Genomic DNA, 25,472 nt, shown 5'->3' with positions numbered 1-25,472 from the left:
CCACAGCACCGCTCGTGTCCGCCAAGAGAACTGCACATGCTGGATGATTTTCACAACCTTTTTCACCTAAACACAGCTATTTTAGTTATTTATATACGGTTCTGTTAATATCTTGAACTACATTTTTTATTTTTATTATTTTAGGTTATTATTAGTTTTTATGTCTCTGTTTAGCTTAGTTTTTTTTTTTTTTTAATAATTTTACTTCAGTTTAGCCTTCACGTAGTTGTCAAGTCAGCATTTCTTTTTTTTTTTAAGTTTACTTTGTTTTTTTTATCTAATATTTATGTTTTGTTTCATATAACGAAAACTAGTTTTTTAAAAAAAAAAAAAAAAAAATGCATTAAAAGAATGAAAATGAATGAAAATACAGTAATGTAATGCTCGATTCCCGGCAGATGTTTTGTGCTGCCCTTTGACACAACAAACCTCAAAAATAATTTCCCCGGCCTATCTACGGGAAAGAGACGGGAAGTGCGTGAAATCTCGCGATACTCACAGGAGGAGCAGTGAGGATGAGTGCGATGTTCCGCTGAAAGCTGCTTAGTAGCGCGTTCGACGCTTCCTTGCGCGATGCGAACTGTTCGATCCTAGTTATCAGCATGAATTGTAAGTAAACGCATCCAGCCGTCAGTAGATATCAGTAATGGAGGTGAATTCGGGCTGTCCGTCTCCTAAAGAGGAGGGCGAGCTGGAGGACGGGGAAATCTTCGACGACGAGCCGCAGAGGCAGCGGCAGAACGCGCGGCCTCCGCGACGCGCACGCCCCGGCCGACCCATAATGAACAGGAGAGCGCGTTTACCGGGACCCATGCTCAACAACAGCGCTCCGGTGCCGCTGAGAGCCGTTCATCCGCCCTTCCCCTCCGGCCTCCGGCAGGGGTTCGAATCGGCGCCGCGCTCCGGCTTCTGGGAGCGCAGTCACGGCGCGCTGGGCCGCTTCAGGTATCGCGCACACCGCCCGCCGGACTGGACGCGAGACTGGACGGAGCGATTTCCGGACAATCACGGCTGCAGAAACGACTCGCCCAACAGAAAACGTATCCTTATCTCGGTAAAATACTGCTGTATGATAGAGAGTTATCGTGATCTGAAGATATGAATGCTGTGTGTGCTGCCATAGTTCGTGCTCTGTGACTTACACCACAAAACCAGGCATAAGGGCTCATATTTTTTACCAGTCATATTTTTTAATTGAGATATATACACTATCTGAAAGCTGAATAAACAACCTTTCCATTAAGGTATGATTAGTTAGAATAGGGCAATATTTGGCTGTGATGCAGCTAGTTGAAGGTGAGGGTGGAAAAATGGAAAAAAAAAAATCAAAATACTGGGAAAATCGCCTTTAAAGTTGTTCAAATTAACTTCTTTGCAACGCATATCACTAATCAAAAATTACGTTTTGATATATTTGCGCTACGAAATGTACAAAATATCTTAATGGAACATGAGCTTTACCTAATATCCTAATGATGATTGGTATAAAAGACAAATTGACCGTACTGTTGGTTATTGCTACAAATATACCCGTGATACCTGTGACTGGTTTTGTGCTCCAAGTTTACAGCAGTTCACTTACACACAAAAGTAGTTTTGACTTGGTTTTCTCTTGCTGATGCTTTCAATCACCCGTCTGGGTCTGCCACTCTGTTTCTATGTGTAAATAGGCTCTGCTCTGATTGGCTAATCACTGTGTGCTGTGAATGTATGCCCTTGTGTGTTAATGAGCTCAATGGAGGCCTGAGGATGTGGGGAGGAAAATGAGAGATCCGCAGAGCATTCTGTCAATTATTTATGGTTAAATTAATTTGGGACAGCAGACCAGCGATGTGCAGTATATGTTGTATGTTTTCACATTGTTACAGCAGAAAACAAAGGAAGAAAAGACAATTGATTCTTAACCGCCGGTGCTCAGAGAAAGCGGGCAGATGTCAGACGCGGAGGCCGGCGAACAACGCCCTCAAAGCCGAGACCACGGACGAGAGCTTTGAGGATCTGCTGCTGAAGTACAAACAGATCCAGCTGGAGCTAGAATGCATCCGGAAGGAGGAACGAATGGCCCTGAAAGACGAGGACGAGCCGCCGGGTCGCTGCTCGCCGGCCGCCGACCCCGTCCCGCCGCCCGAGGCGCTGGAGGAGCCCGTCTCTGCTGTGAAGGAGGAGAAAAAAGTGTTTCAGGCGTTCAACATCAGACCCCTCAGACAGAAGCTTCTGACGCCCGCCGAAAGAGACGCTCTCAACAGCAGAACCGCGCAGGACGTGCAGAGGCCGGACGGCGACGAAGGGGAGAACGACGGAAATCAAGATGACGGTAAACGCAGATCTTACGCTTCGGTAGTCGAGAACGACATACTGAGTTATAAGCAGTTCATTGAACGGGCTTGTTTATTACGATTATCATCTTCTCTCAGGTGTGAAGGGTGAGGAGTCAGAATCGGACCTCAACATCTCCGCTGTGAGTGACGAGACTCCCGTCGTCCACGTCAAGGTACAGATCGACTTTACTGTGTGACCTGAAACCTGAAAGTTCATAGTTCAATGGTTGAGCGCTTGAATGCGACGATGTGCTTGCAGAAGGAGGACGAGGACGACCTGTCGGAGCTGCAGCTGCGTCTCTTGGCTCTGCAGTCGGCCAGCAGGAGGTGGCAGCAGAAGGAGCAGCAGGTGTTGAAGGAGAGCAAGGAGAAGATCACCAAAGCCGTTAAAGTGTCTCAGGACAAGAGCGAGTCTCCGTGCGACAGGAACAAGACGGGCGTCAGAGGAGGCGCGGCGTGCAGGTCGCAGGAGAGGGCGAGAGTTGCCAAACCCGCTCCGGACAAGAGCAAAGCGGCAGGCAGAGCGAAGAAACCGGCCCACCTGAGTAAGACACATTCACACCGACACACCGAACCGTGCTTCGCCGTCACATCCGTCTGAACGCAATACTGCATGTGTCTGTCCGTTGCAGCCAAGCAGGCGTGGAGGAAACAGCAGCTGCGCACGTGGAAACTGCAGCAGCAGAGACAGCAGGAGGAGCAGAGGAACAAGCAGGAGGAGGAGGAGGAGAGGAGGAAGAGAGAGGACGAGATTCGCAAGATCAGAGACCTGTCCAATCAGGACGAGCAGTACAACCGCTTCATGAAGCTAGTGGGCTCCAAACATCGCTCCCGCAGCAAGGTGAGAGGCTCGAGTCTGACGATACGACGGCCTGGAGCTCAGCGCAGTCTGATGATCGTGTGACGTGTGTTTTTTATTTTACAGTCTACAGACGCTGATCAGAGGAAACTGGCCAAACAGAGTCTGGACACGTCGGGAAATCTCTACCAGTACGATAACTACGACGAGGTGGCTATGGACACGGACAGTGAAACCAACTCTCCAGGTAAAGGAGACGAGCAACGTGATGTGAATGCTGTTGATTTAAACACATTTCAGACTGTAATGGTGTTTATGATTGTTTGCAGCCACGTCACCGACGCACGACGCGCTGCCTTGGTTTCCTCTGGAATCGACACCTTACAGACAGGTACGTTTATCCAAAACATCAGAGTGTCTCAGTCGAGGTCAAGCCCCATGTATAAATGTGTTTTGTTTGTCCTCTCCTCACACCTTTGCTACATAATTCACCTTGATGAACACAAGTTTTAGCTTGATTTCTAAAATGGAAACGTCCTGGTTCCTGTGCTCGTGTGTCAGGGTGTGGGGCAGCACTACCTGCAGCAGATGGAGTTTGTGCGCTTGACTCCTCCGCCCCCCTTGCCTCCGATGCCGCCCCCAGATGAAGCGGAGCAGCCGCCGAAGCCGCCGTTTGCTGATGAGGAAGAGGAAGAGGAGATGCTGCTGAGAGAAGAGCTGCTCAAGTCCCTGGCCAGCAAACGAGCCGTTAAAGCAGAGGTAAGGCGCATCAGAGTGTAACGTGTTAAACCGTGAGCGGGACGTCACGTGTGACAGCTGCTCTGTCTCCGTAGGACGCGTGCAGCAGCAGCGGGCCGCCCTCTCCGGCTCTCAGACCCGTGGCTCAGCCCAACACCAGGAGCAACCTCACGGCCGTCAGTCTCAACACCGTCATCTCTCACGCAAGGGCGCTCAAGTTCGTACGGGGACAGCCGGCCCCCAAAGCCCCGTTTGTGGTGAGTGACGCAGGCTCATGATCTGGAGTCGTTAGCTCAGACGTGATAAAGAGCGAAGGCGTTATATGTCTGTGCGTTTGTTGCAGTTGCCTCGACACAAGGCTGTGGTGGTGCGTCTGAACGCGTCGGACGACAGCGACTCTGACGGCGAGAGCTGCGGCCCCGCTCAGAGCATGTTTGGAGGACTGGAGTCCATGATTAAAGAAGCTCGGAGGACAGTCGAGGTACGTGCGAGTCTCTGTGTGAACGTGACGCTGCAATACACTGAATGGGCTTTTGAAACTCAGAATCTGTTAAACCATTGCGTTGCAAAATGATTCAGAGTGAATCATTGTGAATTATAATTCAGATCAGTACTTCAAATCACGTATTGTGAATCATTTGCTCCAGGTCCGGACTTCGGGGCGCATATCGCAAATCATTTGATTTAGATTGGAACGGGTTTGAGAATCATTTCGTGAATTGAACGATTCAAATCTAATGATGGCGGTACGCAAAGTTCCGACCTACTGTATGTCAAATCATTCATGATCCGTGAGTTCGTGAATCATTATTCAGATCAGGACTTCAGACCGTGGATCGCAAATATTTAGCTTTAGATCGGAACTTCGGAGTGCAAATCAAGAGTCATTTGATTCAGATCAGGGCTTTGGTGCGGGTTCGCGAATCATTTGTCTCAGATCAGGATTTTGGAATGTTTTCACAAGTGTTGTATTTGTTTATTTAATTTGTTTACAGTATAAAACATCAAACCATTAAGGCGATACAGTTTGAAATAGAAGAGGTCTGTTTGATAAGTGAGGTCTGTGATTAAAATCCTTGAAAATAGGAAAAAAAAGCTTTGCTGAATGTGCTTGGTTCACTTAATAGAACACAGTCGGAGTGATTGATTTGGGAATTAGTTTATGCCACGTTTTCACCAGTTTTTGATGTTTGTTTGCTTTCAGGCTGCCAAACCGAAGCACTCCGTGTCAGAGAAGGAGAACAACCCAGTGAAGAGCGCAGAAGCACTTCCTGACGCCAAGAAGATGGATCGCCTGCTCAGAGACGACATGGCCAGGTGTGTTTGCTCATGTGTCCCGTACACATCTGATGTTTTTAACAGCACCGGTGTCAGTGATGACTGGATTTAATGTTTGTTCATTTCTGAGTGTCGAGGAATATGTAATGAATGTGTTGTGCTGCAGTTTGGAGAGGCAGAGACCAGGCCGGCTGGAGTTGGTGATGGGCGTCCCGTCTCCTGCGGGCTCAGACTCTGAGCTGGACCTCCTGGGAAGAGCAGTGGATCTGCAGGAGAAGTTTAATCAGCACAAGTGAGATGACAGGGTTTCTGCAGGTTTTCAAAAGCTTTAATTTTTAAATTAATCATACAATTCATTTTGATCAGTTTCACAGAAAACAGGACTTGTCATCTTGCCTCTTCGGTAAATGCATCTTGGTTTAAGAATCTTTAGACATTTGCACTGGAAAACGAGACCAATGTATTTAGGAGGAACATCACTTCCTTGCAGTAAAAGTTATTTTCGTTTTCTAGTATTGGGAGCAGAGCTAGTCATAGCTATTTTTTTTGTCGAATGATTTTAAAGGTGATCAGTGTTTCTGATGGTTTACATTTAGAAACATTTGATCTCTTGTCATTTAGAGACAATGTTCTCTTTCATTTATTCCATAAGTTTTCTTTACTTGGGATCTTAAGAAGGGTTTAAACTCTTACATTTACCTTCATGAAACCTGCTGGGTTGATCGGTGTATTTTTGCTGTGTGAAGACGCGCTCATGCTCGTAACTGTGATTCCTGTGCAGAGCGCAGCTGTGTAAAGACGAGGCTCTGCTGAAGCAGCTCCTGCAACAGGAAGTGAAGAAGAAAGAGTCTCTGAAAGCAGCCGAGGGGAAGGTGACGCGACTCAAAGAGCAGCTGCTGGCGTCAGAGAAGATCGTGAGTGCCAACAGAGTCCTGCTGAAGAAACTGCAGGAGCAGGTGAGCCGAGCTGAATCGTGGGTCTTTACGGTGCTAGTGGGACTGTCTAGTTCCTGTTATGTGTCATTTTTAATGAAATGTCATTTTTTTGAATTGAATCTTCTGAGAGATTTGGCCGCTGTGAGCGTGTGTTGTGTTGGGCTGCAGGTTCAGAGAGTTCAGCACCGTGTGAGCGTGAAGAAGCAGCAGTCTGTGAGGCTGGAGAGAGATCTGTCTCAGGCGCAGGCCGCCGCAGCTCCAGCCGCGCTCAAACGAGGCTCGTCGGCCGCCATCTACTCCGTAAGATCACACGGATGATTGATTGACAGAGCGAATGACGTTCTGTAACGGTGAAACTGATGCGTTTCTGTTCGCAGCCGGTGAAGGTTCGGCGCGTGGACCGCTCGGACGCGCATTACGCGGAGCTCATCGCTCAGAAGCGGCGCCTGCAGCAGCTGGAGTCTGAATACGCCCTCAAGATTCAGAAACTCAAAGAGGCCCAGGCGTTACGGCAAGCCGAGCCTCGGCCCGCGGCCCCGCAGACGCCCGGCGCGCTGTACCCGTTACCGCAGCCCTCGCTGCACGACCTCACCCAGGACAAGCTCACCCTGTCCAATGAGGACGTGGAGGCCGAGGAGGATGAGCAGCAGCAGCAGCAGATTCCCGCTCCGGTGACGCCCAATACCCGCCGGCGGTCGTTCCGAGAGTCCGGTTCCTTCACCAAACCCAAACTGTGCCATCTGGAGACGCCCGCCGCTTCGCCCGTGCCCGTCAAACAGGCTAAAGCGGCGTCCTGCAGCGCGGCCGGTCTGCCAGAGCTGCTGCTGGGGCTCAACGTGGAGGATCTGCGGCAGCGCTACCAGCGGTGTGTCGGCCTCTCTGAGCTCCTGCAGGAGGAGATGCGCTCGCTCAGCAGCGGCGCGGAGGACGGCGGGGCTGTCGGGAAGGTACGGTGCTGAATGTAGTGCTGTCTGTGTCATTAGCATCGAAGCGTTTTCTTCTCTTTTCATGGTGTGTGTGTGTGTTGTGCAGCTCGTGCAGGTGGACTTCGATCCGATGGCAGCGCATCAGAGCAGAGCCGAGCCAAAACCAGAATCGTTTGGACCATATCACAGTCCTTTACTAGTGTTCAAATCATACAGGTTTGGCTCAATATTCAGGATGTCAACTTATTAAAACTATTTTTCTTGTTGAAATGTAAACGTTTATACAGTGGCTGTAATGGCGCGTATTCATGACGTTTATTCAAACAGGTTCAGCCCGTATTACCGGACCAAAGAGAAGCTTTTCCTTCGCTCCGTCACCTACAGCAACGCCATCGAGCCAAAGAAGCGTTTCTGCCGCTTCGATCTCACCGGGACGTGCAACGACGACGATTGCACGTGGTACGTGTGGATGGACACCATGCTGTTTGAGGTTTGACTGTGTTTTTACTCTGTGGCTGAAGCGATCTGTGTGTTTCAGGCAGCACATGAGGGACTGCACCCTCACTGAGAGCCAGCTGTTTCAGGACATCCTGTCCTACAGCCTGCCTCTGATTGGCTGCACAGACGCCAGCAGCAGCGGTGACATCAGCAGCGCCACAGGTAACGTCACGTCACACGACGTCTCTAGACGACCCGTGGAAAATACATAAATCACGAGCCCCGACTCTGTTCACAGAGAAATATATGAAGAAACTGTTTGGGCCCAATAAGGACCGGATGGGGACGGACCAGAAGGCCGTTCTGCTCGTGAGCAAAGTCAACGAGAGACTGAGACACAGTGAGTGCTCGTGTCACATCTGTGTTTGATGAGTTTAGTTTGCGCTGCAGCTGACCGTCGCTCTTTCTATCAGTTCCTCCTTTCACCACGTGTAAATCCCAGCGGAAATGGAGACCTGCAGCTCAGAAAGTGAACGCACAGGGACAGGAAGATGAAGAGCTCAACACTGTGGACGTCACCGTTCCCGTCTGTCACGGTCAGAGTCACCAGACATCACGGCGCTGCTTATACGGTAAAACTGGGCCGATATCACTGACGTGAATCTCTCTTCCTGTCTGACAGACGGGCGCGTGCAGGAGCGTTGGTCGTCGGCTGATGTCTGCGTCACGCAGGATGATAAGAGGTACTTCGACAGCGAGACGGATGACATCAGTAATCTGGAGACCAGCGTGCTGGAGAGTCCCAACGACGTGCAGCTGTGGATCAAACTGGCCTTCAAATACCTCAATCAGAAAGACACGTGAGTGTGGGAGAGCAGACGTTCATGCAGATCAGTAGAATTAACCATTAATGCAATAAACTCACTATTTTATTGAGTTCTCGAAATGAATTATTCTAGAATGATTTGTAGGCGAGCGCATCTTCCTAGAAAACAAAAATCTCTGTTAGTCGATGGGGCTGAACAGTTTGTGGGTTTGTGTGTGTAGCTCTGTGTCAGAGTGTCTGGACGCGGCGCTGAACACGCTGTCCCGTGCTCTGGAGGACAACCGCGAGGACAAAGAGGTGTGGTGTCACTATCTGACGCTGTTCTCGCGGCGCGGCAGCAGAGAGGAGGTTCAGGAGATGTGCGAGATGGCCGTGGAGCACGCGCCGCACTATGACGTCTGGTGGACCGTGAGTGGAAACGCGTGATTGTCTTTTCGAGCGACACGCATCTGAGCGGATGAAGAGCTGTGGTTTGTGTCTGTCTTCCAGTACATGAGCGTCGAGAGCGGTTTCGAGGGGAAAGATTACGTGTGTGGGCGTCTGATTTCACACCTGCTGGAGGCGTCGCATGACATCAGGCCGGATGTGCGCTCCTTCCAGCTGCTGGAGTCGCTGCTCTTCAGAGTTCAGCTCAGCGTGTTCACGGGCCGCCAGCACAGCGCTCTCAACATACTCAAGGTACAAGTCTGATCTACATAAGTTTATTTATTTATTTATTTTAGTTTTGGAAAATTGAAATTAAACTTAAAAAAATATATACTTGTTAGCTGGAAACTTGATTAAAGGGATAGTTCACCAAAAAATCAACATTTGTGCTGAATTTGCTCACCAGAATATAAGCAAATATATTTCCCATTATTTGTCTTTTTCTAAATTAGATTGTTTGTTTTTTATTGTATCTTCTGCAGAGTGCGCTACATTCGGGCTCTAAATCGAGCGTCGCGGATCATTTGACCGTGGCTGACCGTTGTCTGATGTGGCTGTCATATATCCACCTGACCCAATTCAGACGTCTGCCGCGTGTCTGTACGACCCCGCCAACTCCAACCCCTCCAGAATCGTGTGCACGGAGCCGTTCCTCATTCCCTGGAGAACAGTCAGAGATCTCCAAACACCTGCTGACGCCATCATCAGCCTGTTCAAAGGTGAAGCGCCTCGTAAATATTCAACCAGCCTGACATCAGTGTTAAAGCACCTACACAAAATAAGAAACTCAAACGTTATCTGTTTCCTGTAGATGCTGTGAGTCGCTGCACGGATGGGCGTTTGTCTTCCAGTGAGCAGATTCAGGCGTGTTTCCCTCTTCATTCAAACCTCATTCATCTGTACAGGACGCTGGACAGGTACAGGGGCTCCGTCATGCGGTGATGAGACTTCCTGAGTGCTGTGCTTTTACTGATGTGAGTGTTGTGGTTTCAGGTGTCAGGAGGCTGTTGCACTGTGTGAGCGTCTGCTGGAGGAGTGTCCGCTCTACTGCCCCCTGCTGGAGATCACCGGGGAACTGCACGTGTCCTCGGGACGCACAGATAAAGCAGAAGAGCTGTGGAGACGCGCTCATTCCGACAGCGCCGGCAGCGCTCGCATATTCCACCAGCTCAGCAAGAGTCTGCTCGCTCAGGTGAGAGAACGGCATCATCTCAACATTCAGGAACTTAGTGAAGATGACCTGACGCTCATGCGTTTGCTTGTGTCGCGCAGGGTAAACACAGTGTTATGGAAGAGCTCTTTGACAAATTCATGTGCTCTTTCTGTGAAACTGCACAAGATCAGCTGAAGCCTCTGGATGTGTTAAGGTAACATCCTCACTGACACCACAGTCTGCACACACAGTCATGTGATCATATAAATAGGGTTCCCACTCTAATAAGCTATTTAGGTTCTTCTGTTTTTTTCCTCAGGCTCTACATTATTGTAGAAAATAGTAGAAAATCCAGTTCTTTGTTTTTTCTGTGACAGATCACTCTGTTCCTGTTCCAGGACTCCTCATTCCTGCATGTGCACCAAGCATATTTTACTTTTGCTTGCTTTTCTGTTGGCAATATTAGGCTATGTTCACACTTGGCGTCTTTTTTCAAACTGCCAGCGTCTGTTTTACATTGTAATTCTATGGAGTAAACCGTGTTTTCAAAAAAGTCCTGAGTGCTTTTTTTAAACGCCACCGCTGGCGTCTTTTTCTGCAGCTCAGAGCGTCTTTTCAAGTTGAAAAAAGTTACATTTTTCTGAAAGAAACGCCCTACGTCAAGCGCCTTTTTGACAGCTGACCAATGACAAGCGAGTAGCCAAGAACAAGAAGAAAAAATGGAGACGGTGCCGGCTGATAGACTTTTATTTTATTGTTGTGAACCGACATTCTCCTCCCCGTTAACTTCAAAAACCGACGCGCTGCCCACAAGGCTATCGGAGCAGTGTGTTGGTTTTTGAAGTTAACATGAATGCCGTTGCGTTTCGAGCTTCCCCTTTTTCCAGTCTCAGCTCGCAGATCCTTCCCGATCCCGTCCCCCTCTCTCTCTCTTTTTCTCTCTCTCTCTGTCCCCCACTTCGCTTCCTGTCTAAATACTGCCCTATCAAGTAAAGGGCAAAAATGCTAAAAAAAAAAAAAAAAAACACTAGGGCAAGAGCGAGCTTCCTCTTTTCTCGAGATTCAAAATCTCGCCAGATTTTTTTTTACTAAAAAGCACCGTTGTCAACTTTTTCTTGTCAAAAAATACGCCAAGTGTGAACGTACCCATAGTGCTGAAAGATGTGATGTTTATGATTTCAGTCATGTTCTTGGTGTTCCGAGTCAAGACTTGCTGAGAGTTCCAGCCCTCAAAAGTGATCTTCAGGATGAGATCAGAACTCAGCTGCCATACCTGCATCTCCTGCACTGGTGCGTCTGTCCATCTGTCTATCTCAGTCTGGGTGTCAATCCATCCGTGAGCCTGTCCGTTTGTCAGCAGTCAACTTGTCCATCTATCAGTCTGTCTGTCTCAGTCCACGTGTCAACCTGTCAGTCTATCTGTCAACTTGTTCGCCTGTCCGTCTGTCTCAGTCTATCTGGCAACCTGTCCATCCGTGTCTGTCTCAGTCTGTCTGTCAGCCTGTCTGTCTATCTCAGTCCATCTATCAGCCTGCCCATCTGTATGTCAGCTTGTCTGTCCATCTGTCAGTCTGTCTGTTTATCCACCTGCCTGTCTGTCTGTCTCAGACAGATGGACTGACAGGCTGACAGATAGACTGTCTGTCTGTCCATTTGTCTGTCTCAGTCTGTCCATCCGTCTATTTGTCTCAGTCTGGGTGTCAGTCCATCCGTCTCAGTATGTCTGTCAGCCTGTCCGTCCGTCTGTCAAACTGTCCATCTGTCCATCCGTCTGTCAGCCTGTCCGTCTATCCGTCTGCCCGCCTGTCCCTCTGTCTCAGTCCATCTGTCAACTTGTCCATATATCAGTCTGTCTGTCCGTCTGTTAACTTGTCCGCCTGTCCATCCGTCTCAGTCCATCTATCAACCTGTCTGTCTATCCGTCTGTCTCAGTCCATCTGTCAACTTGTCCGTCTATCAGTCTGTCAGTTTGTCTGTCCGTCATCTTGTCCAGCTGTCCATCTGTCTCAGTCCATGTATCAACCTGTCCACCCGTCTGTCTATCCGCCTGCCTGTCCATCCGTCTGTTTGTCTGTCTCAGTCCATCTGTCTGTCAGTCTGTCCATCCTTCTGTCTGCTTATCCGCCTGCCTGTCCATTCGTCTATCTGTCTGTCAGTCCGTCCGTCTGTCTGTCTGTCTGCATTTCTGTCAGTCTATCCATCTGTCTGTCAGGTTGTTTGTCTGTCCGTCCATTTGTCAGCCGGTCTGACGATCCGTCTGTCTGTCTCAGTCCGTCCGTCTGTTTGTCTGCCTCAGTCCGTCTGTCTGTCAGTTTGTTTGTCTGTCTGTCTGTCTGTCTGTCCGTCCGTCCATTTGTCTGTGTGTCCGTCCGTCTGTCTGTCTGCTGCCCTCACCGGTCATGCTCTAACTCTCATTCCTGATTTTTAACACAGTTTCTGGCAGTCTAACTATGGCAGTGTGAGAGAAGCCATTGATGCGTTTGAGAAAGCGTTGGGAACTATTACGAAGCTGGAGTTGATTCAAAGCCTCTGGCTAGAGTAAGTAAAGTGTATGGTTTGGTAAACCTAACTTCTTATCAGTTATTATGTGTGCTTCAAACCATTGAGTAGATTTCTTGTTGATCTGTGTGTCATCCTCACTGTGCACATGGTCGTGCTATTTCCGCTCTTTACTGGTCGCTCCCCTTTTCCCCCAGCTATCTGTCCTTCGCCAGCACTAAGATGTTGGCGCAGCAGCCGAGCGTTCGCGATCTGAAGATGTTCACGGGTCTGGTGCACCGCTGTCTGGAGACTGTGCCGAGCAGGCTCACCCTGCCCTTCAGCTCCTCGCGATATTGGAGCAGCTTCGGCTTCCATAACAAGGTATGTCGTGATGAAGCCTCGGTCCTTCATCTCTTTAGCTCATGGTATCACCCTGGTCTCAGCAGGATGATTGCATGTGAAGCGTTCTGGCCATTGTTTATCAGACAGTGTAGATGTAGTGTGTTTTTTTTTTGTGCTGTGTGCGTTGCAGGTCGTATCCTTCTATTTGGGTTGTTTCCCTCAATCCCAACATTCCCTTATCCTGGAAAAACTTCAGCACATCATGCCAACCAATACTGAACTGGCCATAAGGTAAACAAAAGACTTGCCTGAACTTTGTTTGTTAGTCCTGTACAGTGGTAATATTTCTCATGTGTCTAATTTGATTGGTTTTCCTGGCTCACCGAAGCTGTAAAAGTCAGTCTTCTCTGTAATGGGGGAATATTTGATTCTTTAACGTCTTTAATAGGTGGCACTGGATACAGTCAGAGCTTCTGAAGGCACTTTAATGTCCTCGAGTTTAGTGTCATTTGTCGTTGTGTAGGTTGCTGCAGCAGGAATGGCAGGATGGCAATGTTGAACATTTTAAATTGCAAAGCAGAATGTTGTGCGGTAGCGTCCCAACCTGTCTGGCCATCTGGAAAATGTAAGTTCATGAGCTCCAAATATATCAAGCTAATCTGTTTCTGTGTGTCCGTATGAGATGATCGCTTACGGTGTAGCTCTCCACCTCTTCTGCGTATCTTGTAAGGCATTCTGTATGATAGTAATAAGAAAATTGGCTGCTTTCTATCAAATCTCTGTGTTATATATTCCATATGTACAGGAAAAGACCCGTGGAATCTCCTTAATATAACTTCTCAAATTTAAATTCTCCTTAAAACACACGCCACCTGATCCTGCGAGTGTGAATGTTCCACATGACGTGTAAGATCCAGCGGTCTTTGGCTTTGTGTCTGAGGACGCTTTATAACGGTGAGGTGCAGTGGTAAAGATGAGTGACACAGGTGGTGGTGAATTGAATTACACCCCTGCCTGTTAGTTTACTCTCATTCTAGCATCTTTTGTTACTTATCTGACGGAGATGAGGCTGACAGGGCTTCACATGCCTCTACTGACCGTGCATTCTAGAAAGCATCCACCATCACGCATGGGTCGCTTTATCACGCCACATGAATGATGGCCCGTCTCAGGCTGACTGGGATAAGTCTATGAGTTGGGAATCTCTGCATTACAGTGGGATGTACCCCTGCTCATTCACTCATTCTCTTCTGATGTTCCTGAGGTAGTGTTAACACAGTTCCTGTAACACAGGGCTGTGTACTGGCTGGGCGTAGTGAGGTTGTTCAGACAAAGGCTTAATATGCACCCACCACCACTTGAAAGTGGTCTGGCTGATTTCTGTTGAATGCAGTTGGAGGCGCAAACGTTACCATGGGCCGTTGCACTCAAGGCGCTGGTCCATGGCCAGTTCTGTTCAGAGCTGCTCCACTGGGCTCCTGGCAATGATGGGCCTTGTTTCCATAGTGCTTTGGGCCAGGAGCATCTGCTGATTTGGTTATGCATCGGTCTGAACAGACAAATCCCATGTGAAAATCAGACCAAATTTTCCTGCAGTCTGTGGGGCCGGTTCTTCTCTTCACTTTCTTCATCCTCATGTGTGTTTGCTATTGTAGCAATTATCAACAATACATTGTATGGGTCAAAATGATAGATTTTTCTTTTAAGCCAAAAACCATTAGGATATTAAGGTAAAGATCATGTTCCATGAACATTTGTAAATTTCCTACCATAAATATATCAAAACTTGATTATTGATTAGTAAAATGCATTGCAAAGTATTTATGCATTTGTTTAGTTTTATAGATGATTTTCTCAGTGTGTGTGTGTATGTATATGTGTGTGTGTGTGTGTGTATATATATATATATATATATATATATATAACAAGAAATTGACTCTTATGACTGTTTTTGTGGTCCAGGGTCATATATGGGATTGAGGCACATGCCCAGGAAAGACTTTCCAGCACCATTTTGTCACTACATTACCTTTGCCATAAACTAGTTTTTGTTTGGTTCAGTTTTTATCTGTATTTATTGAGCTACTTGCTCAAAAACAAAGTTCAGCATGAACACAACTGGCTCAGTCTGAAGTTCTGGTCAGCTTTAGGGCCTGGAAACCTCCTTGTATGAAATTTACTTTTTTTTTTTTTTAATGTTATAATTTTTTGTGTTCCAGAAAAGAAAGTCGGTTTATGTCAATATTAGGGTTAAGTACATTTATATTTTTGCGAGAACTGTTTTTTTTTTTTTTTTTTTTTTTAAGCATTAAAAGAGCGTTTCCTTTAGTCAGTTGAGGACTAGATGACATACCTCATGCACTCCTGTTTCTGATTTATGTCCAGTGGCGGTGATATGCGGAAGCGGTTTTGCGTGGTGTAAGTTTGGCTGCTTGGACCCCCCCCCTGAAATCCCTGCCTACACCCAGTACTGGGTTTCAGGGGTCTGAAACAAATACCTTCAGCACCAAATGCAGGATGTTAATGTTTCAAGGGTGTGGAGGACTAGCTGTAAACTAAGGCGGCTGGTTGGAAGCTGTCATACTTGTACTATATTGACTTCTGTTGTGTTTTTCTGAAGGAGATTTGCATGGCTGCCACGTGTTGTTTTTTTTAGACAGTTTCCAGTCATAAGCCCCATGTACAAAGTCACTGGAGTGTCAAAGTGAGTTGAGACGCCAGTGGGCGTCTGATGAATATCATCCAAACGTTTCCTTCAGTAGATGGTGTGCAGTTGTCCCCAATCACAAGTGGGTGTTTTCAGGTCAGCTGGAGAGCTTCCTGACTTTTTGTTTTCCATGTAATTCTTAATACCTTGATTTAGATGCTTCATGTTTGGTTGGAGCTAAACTCCAGTCCTCCAGGAGCAGGGTTGGCCACCGCTGGCTTAAATGCTGCAGAATGGCATCTTTTTTTGGTAGTCGGTGCTAGGAACAACTTTAAACTAACTAATGCCGTGTCCTCGTGATCCTCCATGTGGGCCGGGTCCAATTGCGTTGGTTTTGCAGCTGGCATTTTCTGCGAGAACGGTGTCGGCGTTTGTTGGGTTTATGCGGTGTTACCTGCACTGCGGCGGTCACGCTCTCCACAGGGATTTTCCCTGTACGTATGGAATATGTAACACTGTCACAGACGATGTATTGTAAATAAACAGTCTTTTGAGCAGTCTCGACCACACTGACCCCAAGACTGTTTTAAGAATACGCCAAAGATTTTAGTGTCCAGACACGCAAAAGCGTGAGACGCAAAGAATCGCCCAGGCGGTTCTTCTCGTTGAACTTCCCCGGGGCCTCGAATTCGTTTGCATGCCGTTCTTTTGACAAGCATCTTGAGTTTTGTAGTGCAATGGTGAATTTGATGTCCATTGATTTGGAAGCGGAGATGAGGTGAAGTGTTTGACGTCCTCTGTCGATATATTTCTTGCCAGAGCTATTGCTGTTGAGAAGGAGCAAAGGCAAAGAGCAGAGGTGAGTGAGAGGTCAGAGGTCGGGTCATGACTTTCACAGTGGCCGATGTCTGTCGAGTTTTTCTGCTTTCATTCTGTCGAATCTATTGTGTTTGTTTTTTCCTGCAGGGTATGCTCAGTGCACGAATATGTAAGAGTTTAGATGATGGCATACCTCTGAAGACCAATGAGTGTGTGTGTGTGAATGTGAATGCTGTGGAAATGTTGCGCGCTTCTGACCGAACTGACCGTGTGTTCCCGCTCTGGTGTGTTTGTGCTTCTGTTCGCACGTTTGCAGGTGCAGCGGCTGTATCAGCAGGCGCTCCAGAAACTGCCTCTGTCCGCTGCTCTCTGGAAAGATGTAAACAGCCTCTTTCACAACCTCACACATTCACTCCGGTCTCTTTGTCCGCGGACGCCGTGCTCACCAGTGCTCTCCTCTTTCTCTTTCTAGTGTTTGCTCTTCGAGGCGGCTGAAGGAGGTAAAACTGACACAATGAAAAAAATAATTGACAAGTGCCAAGAGGCGGGAGTGAGTCTAAACGAGCCGCTAGGGTTAGAGCCGAGCCAAAGCGAGTGACACGAACGGCACGTTCCCAGAGCGAGGGCGCGCGCTTCCGTTAGAGCACCAGAGCCACGCGGACACGTGCGTCCGTCTTAGCTTAGACCCGCCAGAGTCAGTATTGCGAGCGGAAATCCGGCGAAGACACTATGAGCTACCCATAATCCAGTATGTGGGCCTCTTTTATCATCATGTACGTAAGTATGAATTTGTTGATGATGCCTGTTGCTTCCTGTTGTTTTTGATTTGCGTCTTCTGTTTGTACACTAACACTTTTAAGTTGATTTTTATTTTTCTTGAACGTCGCGTCGTGGTTGTTGACGGACTGTGACTCGTTTTAAGGTGGCTTGCTTCCTTTCTCTAAATTTACTTCAGTTTTTGTTTCGTGAAGAATGACATTAACTCGGCTCCAGAGTTTAAGGGCTCAACACCAAGGGTTTTTTGTTTTGTTTATTTTTTTTTTCTCGTTTTGTTTTTTTTGTTTGTTTTTTTTTCTACTCCACCTCCAACCATGGATTGAAATGGCTGTTATTGGAAGTATTGTGTTTCACCAGTGTCAGTGTATTGATGGAGAATCTCCACAGACTGCCAAACCTCACCGACACTCACCATGTCTGTAGTCGTGGACTCTGCGCCAAAAGACATCTTTAAACTGTTCATGTAATATTGTTTCTTCACAAATTAAAAATATCCATGTGTGTGTATGTGTTTGTGTGTGTGTGTGTGTGTGTGTGTATATGCACACACACACACGTTGATAACGTATTCTGCAGGAATGATAATCTTGCACCTGTTTTTTTTTTTTTTTTTTTCCCCTTGAAATTTATAATTGAACAATGTTTCTATTAAATTATTTTGTACAGAAATACAGTGTTGCGTGTTTATTATTGGGGTGATTTTTGTTTTTTCTGAGGCATAATGTGATTGGAAAAAAATGGCAGTTTAGGCAAAAATAGTATACCTTTAAATGACTTGCATGTTCACTGATTAAATTGCAATTTAATTCATTAAATCGCAGAGACGACGGTACTTTATGAACTGTTCCACACACACGTTTAGCCCGTGCGTGTGCTGAAGTTGAGTAGCAAATATGGTAAAGTCAACCGAGTTCTCTCAAAAGCTATAGAGAAGAAATAGTTGTATTATATTAGAAAGTCTAAGGCTACATAAAGATTTCCAAGACATTAAAAGTTCCTAGAGACACAGCTGGCAGCTATTTTCCTTAGTTTAAAGTGTGTTGTACCAGAAAACCTTTGAGGGTGTTGAACAAAAAAAACAGTATCAGAGCAACTGAGAAAAACCTGCCAGTGTATAAGAAAAACACATGACAAGTACAGCCTTCATACTGACACATCTTGACAAACAGCACTCTTGACTAAGAAGAACAAAAAGGCCGACTTCAACATGCTAAAATTCATTTGGGTAGACACGAGGAGTTCTGGAACAATGTTTTATGGAGTGATGTGACCAAACTGGAACTTTTTGGACCCGTGGATCAGCGGTACGCCTGGTGCAACAAAAGACAAAGCTTGTAAGCAGAAGAACATCATCTCCTTTGTCAAACATGGAGGTGGATCAGTGCTGTTATGGGGTGTTTTACTGTAGCAGGAAGTGGAAATCATGACTGTATGAAGGACATCATGGATTCTTTGAAGTATCAGAATTGTGATGTCTTTGGTGCAGTGACTGAAGCGGATGATCATGTTTACCCAAAGTAAACATCCGATCTATTTACGCTTGGTTCAGGGATCAGTCACAGACTGTTCTGGAGTGGCCTGTTCAGTCTCCAGATTTAATTCTCATTGACAATATTTGGATGAATTTGAAGAAAGCAGTGGCAATGTGAAAACCAAAGATTGTCAGTGATCTGAAAGCTTTTCTTTCAGTGGAGGAATGGGCCAAGATTGCAGTAGAGCGATGAAAGAAGCTTCTAAGGGCATTCCAAGCAGCGTTTATTGATTGTTTTGAAGAATAAAAGATTCTGCACCAAATTTAACTTTCGGAGGTTGAATAAATGTTTAGAGCCAGGTTTTTTTTTTTTGTTTTTGTTTTTTCATTATTATCAACTTGTTCTCAGAATTATTCAAATGTGTATTAATAAACATTCTCCAATGCCTTTGTTGAATTTTTATAAAATGTTCTCTGCAGCAAAATGTCTTTCAGGTCAAGGGGGCTGAATAATTTTGATTACAACTGTACATGTAATTTTAAAATCCAGAGGAACTCAGTACCCTTTGACACTGTGGATGGTTCCTCAGGGTTTTGGTGTCTGATTAATAAAGGAAGGGACAGGCGTTCAGACAGCGCTGCTTTCCTGACAGCGGATGCGTCTCGTTCCAGAAATGATTTCTGCAGGCTCCATTTCAGTTCTTTGTTCATTTTACAAAATATTAAAAAATAAAAAATGAATAACACACTTTTGTATACACTCATTTCTAGATGTAGTTTTTTTGTTTTGTTTTTTTCAAAATGCAAAAGTAATAATAATGTGATGATGATGATGGAGTCAACTTGAGATAAAGCTCAAAATCATTCAACAATAATGTGTTGTCTGTATTCTTTTGCAAACAGCCTCACATCTAAACATTTCAAGAAAATTTAGTAATTAAATCACACAATGACAGATTGATTGTCTGTTGAATTTGGGATTATGTGACCATCAGAGGTGAGACGGTTGCTGTCAAGGTCTCATATTTGCAGGAAATCACTGATTGCAGTCCAGGAAGTGTTTCCTATCTGAGGATGAAATGCCGTACATGGACATGAGTGAGAGTTTGATGACACGAGATGTTTCAGAGTCTCAGAACAATAGACTTATGTAACCAGCAAGTGTTTTGTGTTAGATCTGTAGGATTTCATTTGATTGGCCACTGGAGCACACACTGCATTTACTGACCTAACACACCTCACCATGTTGGTCTTGCAGATGTGCTCAGTTGTGTACTTTCTTATTTTGAACTTATCTTCAAAGTATGGCTGAGGTGCGTCGTATGAACCGTCGGTCAGAGACATGAGCGGCACAGGCAGAAGGTTACGCTCCATGTCTTCCTGTGGTGGGTGTTGTTTCCTCCATCGCAGACGTGCTGTTACAGCTCCAGGTGGACTCACGCTGCACTTCAGATCTGCTGCTTTCAGTATCACTTCTGTTTTCCCTGCAAAGATCACACGGCTGTAATGACCTCATGTGCCTGAATCTCCATTCTGTTTGATTCTGGAACAACATTCCTATCAACCAGTCACACATCAGAACTCTGTTCATTAGAGTTTCTTTTTCTCATCAAACCATTATTTTAGGGGCAGGGAATAGTTAGAAATAGGGTTCAGGAACACGTCCTGCTTGGCTAAATGATTGTAGCAAGCCATGTGGCAGATTGTGGCTCAGGGATAATGGGTTTTATATGATCAAACTAGTACCAAACCTTCTGTCCCTCATATCTGATGATGGAATGTAAAATTTGTGTCCTTCAGCACAACTTACTATTTTGACCTTTATTGATCGTCAGTTATCTTAAAAATGCTTTAAAAAGACATATATTAAAAATAAACACAGGAGAGCAACATGACAATCACCCACGTTCCCGCTTCCAAAACGGACTCATTTTCTGACTTTGATTGCAGAATCTACAAAAGTAGGACACCTCAGGTGTGGACAAGGCATGATTTGGTTGACGTCAGCTTAAGAACATCTGTATCTGTGTGCTGATCTGTGTCCATCAGCCGGGTTTTTCAGGACAGCACCCACTCCATCAGATGAAAGGAGAGGACGAATGCCTTTTTCCATGAGTTTAAGGTTTGGTAACCACTCATTGTCTCTACACATGCTGACGTGTTTAATGTCCTGTTTAACCTGTTTAATGGACATGATGATCTGGTGCAGCTTTTTTATTTTCCATAGTTTATTTGCCATAGTGTTCATGCATTTGGCAAGCACATAAATCTGCTGGCCAATCCAAAACGGGCTTGAGTTTACAGAATTGGAAAGTGTGTGCATGAGATTCTCAGAACGCAGCAGTTTTCACATTCTTCTAATAAAATTGGCTGTTTCTCATATTATGACAGGGGATCAAAGTTGTGATGTATATGATTAATTTTAGAATCAAATTTTCTGTTTCATGGTCAAGGTGGCTCTTAGTTTTTTATCTGTCACTTTGTACAGATGGTGTGCCATAGTGTACTGTCTTCTTAGGGACAAATAGACAGTATTGAAAGAGGGGATTGGTTCCATTGCTCAGCTCTTGGTATTGCAGGGCTTCATAATGGTATGATTCGGGGTCGTTGACTTTTAAACGCTTCCATAATTTGATTGACCTTTTTTTAGTTTCTCTTTCAAAATAGTCTCTCACATTGTGTGAATGAGTCTGCCGAGATCCCTCTGCTTTTAAAAAGCTTGCGACACAACCTATCAGCTCTGCACGCTACTTAATCTTGATCCAAGCCATTGGTCGAGCAATGGCCAACCTCATGGCTTCAAGCACCACCTCTGGCCAGAACTAACTGAAATGAAGGACAGAGACGAGACAGTCGTCCTCAACTCTCCAGTATTTCCCACAGGCCTCTTTGGCCCTGCAGTGGGTGGCTTCAGTGAACAATATACCACAGCCCAGAAGTCGCCACTTCCTGCCAAATCGGTGAACCGCCAACATATCCACCTTCGTATGGCCATCTTAAACCACCAAGGCAGTCTCAGGTCGTGGCCCTTATACAAGATGGTGAGCAGCTTGGCTGCTGCTTCAAATCACCAGAGGTCTTCATTGCCAAGCCGGCATCAATGACTGTTCACCCTCAACCAATGTGGAGCCTGAGTTGAGACAGCGCTTCCGTAACACTAAGTGCTACCCCCTTCTCAAGCACCAGGGTCCCAAGATAACACTGGACCCTGAGTCACAGTGGAAGCACTTCTGATGTATAAGGGGTGAAGAAGGGAAGGCTGAGTCTTACTGTGGCAAGTCCCCCTCCCAAGAAAGCTTGTATATGCCTCGCAACCCCTGGTCCAGATCTGGTGTTGCAGAACTGTGTTATTGCCAATACTGAGTTTGCCCCATTAGATGTGTGCATGAAATCCATGGCTGTTATAATGGACAGAGCAATTCTTCTGTTCGCTACAGCACAAGTGTCAGGCCCCTTGCTGACCAATGTCAGGCTTGGGAAGGCTCGATCGGAGGCACCTGAACCATGCCCTGACAAAGCGGCCATTTAGGATGTTGACTTCGAATCAGACCCTCTCGCAGATTATCTCTCACAGACTGCTTCTTTTCAAGCTATTTGATCATAACTCGTTTGGGGGTGGAGTCTCCATTCTCCTGGAAACACACTGCCCCGGGACAGCAGGCTGCACTGAGCCCGTAAGAGGGGACGCCTCACCATCTTGCATAGGGACCACAACCTGAAGACCTGTCGGAGATCACTAAAAATAATGTTAAAGAGGTGTGTGAACTTGCAAGTACGATGTCAGACACTGTAATTTGCTCTGGCCCCCTCCCTGCGTATCGTGGTGACGAGATACATAGCAGACTGTCGTCACTGAATGGCTGGATGTCTAAGTGGTGCCCGCAGAATAACATAGGTTTCATAGACAATTGGACAAGTTTTTGGGGCAGACCTGACCTGTTGAAAAGAGATGGTCTTCATCCCTCCAGGGGTGGTGCCGCTCTTCTCTCTAGTAATATGGCATATAGTCTTAGAGTTTGCACTTGACTAACTGGGGCCCAGGTCAGGAAGCAGACAGACTGGCTAATCCGACCGTCTGCTAGCCGCCTCACGTCACCAGAATCAGTTAATTCTCAGCACATAGAGACCCTTTCACCTAGATATCATGCTATAGAGACTGTGTCTGTTCCCGAGCTAGACAATACAAAAGACGTCCAAACCAATTTAAGAGTAACAATCTAATCAACGTTCAACAAATAAAAAACTTACATAATACAGAGAAACAAATGATAAAACTTGGCCTTTTGAATATCAGGTCCCTCTCGACAAAAGCGCTTTTTGTAAATGATATGATCATTGATCATAATCTAGATGTGCTATGTTTGACAGAAACCTGGCTAAAATCAGATGATTACATTATCTTAAACGAGTCTACTCCTCATGATTACTGTTATAAACATGAGCCACGTCTAAAAGGTAAAGGGGGAGGTGTTTCTACAATTTATAGCAATATTTTTAGTGTTTCACAGAGAGCGAATTTCAAGTATAACTCATTTGAAGTAATGGTGCTTCATATAACATTATCCAGAGAAACAATTGTTAATGATAAATCCCCTATGACGTTTGTACTTGCTACTTTATACAGGCCACCAGGGCACCATACAGATTTTCTTCAAGAATTTGCTGATTTTATATCTGAGCTGGTGTTAGCTACAGATAAGGTCTTAATAGTAGGTGACTTTAACATCCATGTTGATATTGAAAATGATGCGCTGGCAGCTGCATTTACAGACATTCTAAATTCTATTGGAGTTAGACAACAGGTGTCCGGTCCCACTCATTGTCGAAATCATACTTTAGACTTAATACTGTCACATGGAATTGATGTCAATGCCGTTGAGATTCTGCAGCAAAGTGATGATATCTCTGATCATTATCTAGTCTTGTGTATTCTCCAGATGACTAAAACTGTAAATTCAACTCCTTATTACAAGTATGGTAGAACCATCACTTCTACTACAAAAGATTGCTTTCTAAGTAATCTTCCTGACTTATCTGAATTCCTCAGCATGTCCAATAGCTCAGAAAAACTTGATGATGTAACAGAAACTATTGACTCTCTCTTTTCCAGGACTCTAGATACGGTCGCTCCTCTGCGCCTAAGGAAGATTAAGGAAAATAGTCCGACCCCGTGGTATAACGAGCACACTCGCGCCCTAAAGAGAGCAGCCCGGAAAATGGAGCGCAGCTGGAGGAAAACAAAATTAGAGGTTTTTCGTACTGCTTGGCGGGAATGTACCCTATCGTACAGAAAAGCGTTAAAATCGGCCAGATCTGACTACTTTTCGACTCTTTTAGAAGAAAACAAACATAACCCTAGGTATTTATTCAATACAGTGGCTAAGTTAACAAAAAATAAAGAACCAACAGGCACTGACTATGCCCATCAGCATAGCAGTAATGACTTTATGAACTACTTTACTTCTAAGATCGATACAATTAGAGACAAAATTGTCACTATGCAGCCGTCAATTACAGTGTCGCATCAGATGCGCTATAGATTTCCTGGGGAACAATTCAACTCATTCTCTACTATAGGTCAGGAAGAATTGTATAAACTTGTTAAATCATCTAAACCAACAACTTGTATGCTAGACCCTATTCCATCTAGGCTACTAAAAGAGATGCTTCCAGATCTCATAGATCCTCTGCTAAATATTATTAATTCATCACTGTCATTAGGATATGTCCCCAAAACCTTCAAACTGGCTGCTATTAAGCCTCTAATTAAAAAACCACAACTTGACCCCAACGAATTAACTAATTACAGACCTATCTCGAATCTCCCATTTCTGTCAAAGATATTAGAAAAGGTTGTATCCTCACAGTTATCTTCCTTCCTACAGAAATATGATATCTGTGAGGATTTTCAGTCAGGTTTTAGACCGTACCATAGTACTGAGACTGCTCTTATTAGAGTTACAAATGATCTACTCTTATCATCCGATCGTGGTTGTATCTCTCTGTTAGTGCTACTGGATCTTAGTGCTGCGTTTGATACTGTTGACCACAACATTCTCTTGAATAGACTTGAGAATTATGTTGGCATTAGTGGTAGTGCATTGGCATGGTTCAAATCGTATCTATCTGACCGCCATCAATTCGTGGCAGTAAATGATGAGGTATCATATCGATCTCAAGTGCAGTATGGAGTACCACAAGGCTCAGTACTAGGGCCGTTACTCTTTACGCTTTACATGTTACCCTTGGGTGATATCATCAGGAAATATGGTGTTAGCTTTCACTGCTATGCTGATGATACCCAGCTCTATATTTCTTCGCGGCCTGGCGAAACGTACCAATTTGAAAAACTAATGGATTGTGTAGTTGAGTTAAAAAATTGGATGACAAGTAATTTCTTACTGCTAAATTCTGAAAAAACAGAGGTGTTAGTTATTGGGCCTAAAACCTCAGCGTGTAATAACCTAAAACACTGTCTAATACTTGATGGCTGTTCTGTCAATTCTTCGTCATCAGTTAGGAACCTAGGTGTGCTATTTGATGGAAATCTTTCCTTTGAAAACCACATCTCTAGTGTTTGCAAAACTGCATTTTTCCATCTCAAAAATATATCTAAACTACGACCTATGCTATCAATGTCAAATGCTGAAACATTAATTCATGCGTTTATGACCTCACGGTTAGATTATTGTAATGCTTTATTGGGTGGTTGTTCTGCTCGCTTAATAAACAAACTCCAGCTGGTCCAAAATGCAGCAGCTAGAGTTCTTACTAGAACCAAAAAGTATGATCATAGCCCGGTTCTGTCTACACTGCACTGGCTCCCTATTAAACATCGTATAGATTTTAAAATCTTGCTAATTACTTATAAAGCCCTGAATGGTTTAGCTCCCCAGTACCTGAGTGAGCTCTTATCGCATTATAGTCCCTCACGTCCGCTGCGTTCTCAAAACTCTGGCAATTTGATAATACCGAGAATATCAAAATCAACCGCGGGCGGCAGATCTTTTTCTTATTTAGCACCCAAACTCTGGAACAATCTACCCTACAATGTTCGGGACGCAGACACACTCTGTCAGTTTAAATCTAGATTAAAGA

The 25,472-nt window shown here is 45.4% G+C and overlaps 1 protein-coding gene across 1 annotated transcript; it reads left to right on the top strand.

Moving 5' to 3' along the window:
* The first annotated feature begins 445 nt into the window (after nucleotides 1-445).
* On the top strand, nucleotides 446-17,394 carry LOC127161962 (zinc finger C3H1 domain-containing protein). The gene is given in 36 exon segments (XM_051104738.1): nucleotides 446-1,040; nucleotides 1,919-2,314; nucleotides 2,415-2,491; nucleotides 2,578-2,863; nucleotides 2,951-3,159; nucleotides 3,244-3,364; nucleotides 3,447-3,508; nucleotides 3,679-3,876; nucleotides 3,951-4,112; nucleotides 4,199-4,336; nucleotides 5,060-5,172; nucleotides 5,300-5,425; nucleotides 5,915-6,089; nucleotides 6,237-6,368; nucleotides 6,446-7,015; nucleotides 7,101-7,210; nucleotides 7,322-7,453; nucleotides 7,533-7,654; nucleotides 7,731-7,832; nucleotides 7,906-8,028; nucleotides 8,115-8,292; nucleotides 8,480-8,666; nucleotides 8,748-8,936; nucleotides 9,167-9,275; nucleotides 9,278-9,403; nucleotides 9,496-9,601; nucleotides 9,678-9,876; nucleotides 9,957-10,051; nucleotides 11,020-11,127; nucleotides 12,271-12,375; nucleotides 12,534-12,699; nucleotides 12,851-12,951; nucleotides 13,184-13,285; nucleotides 16,127-16,166; nucleotides 16,443-16,505; nucleotides 16,599-17,394. Coding segments are annotated over 36 exon segments (5,748 nt in total). The 5' UTR covers nucleotides 446-646; the 3' UTR covers nucleotides 16,725-17,394.
* The last annotated feature ends 8,078 nt before the right edge of the window (nucleotides 17,395-25,472 follow it).

The sequence above is a fragment of the Labeo rohita genome, unplaced genomic scaffold (assembly GCF_022985175.1).
Source record: "Labeo rohita strain BAU-BD-2019 unplaced genomic scaffold, IGBB_LRoh.1.0 scaffold_79, whole genome shotgun sequence".
In the NCBI taxonomy this organism is placed as follows: Eukaryota; Metazoa; Chordata; class Actinopteri; order Cypriniformes; family Cyprinidae; genus Labeo; species Labeo rohita.
The sequence above is the reverse complement of the archived record's forward strand: the minus strand, read 5'-3'. Positions and strand labels throughout refer to the sequence as shown.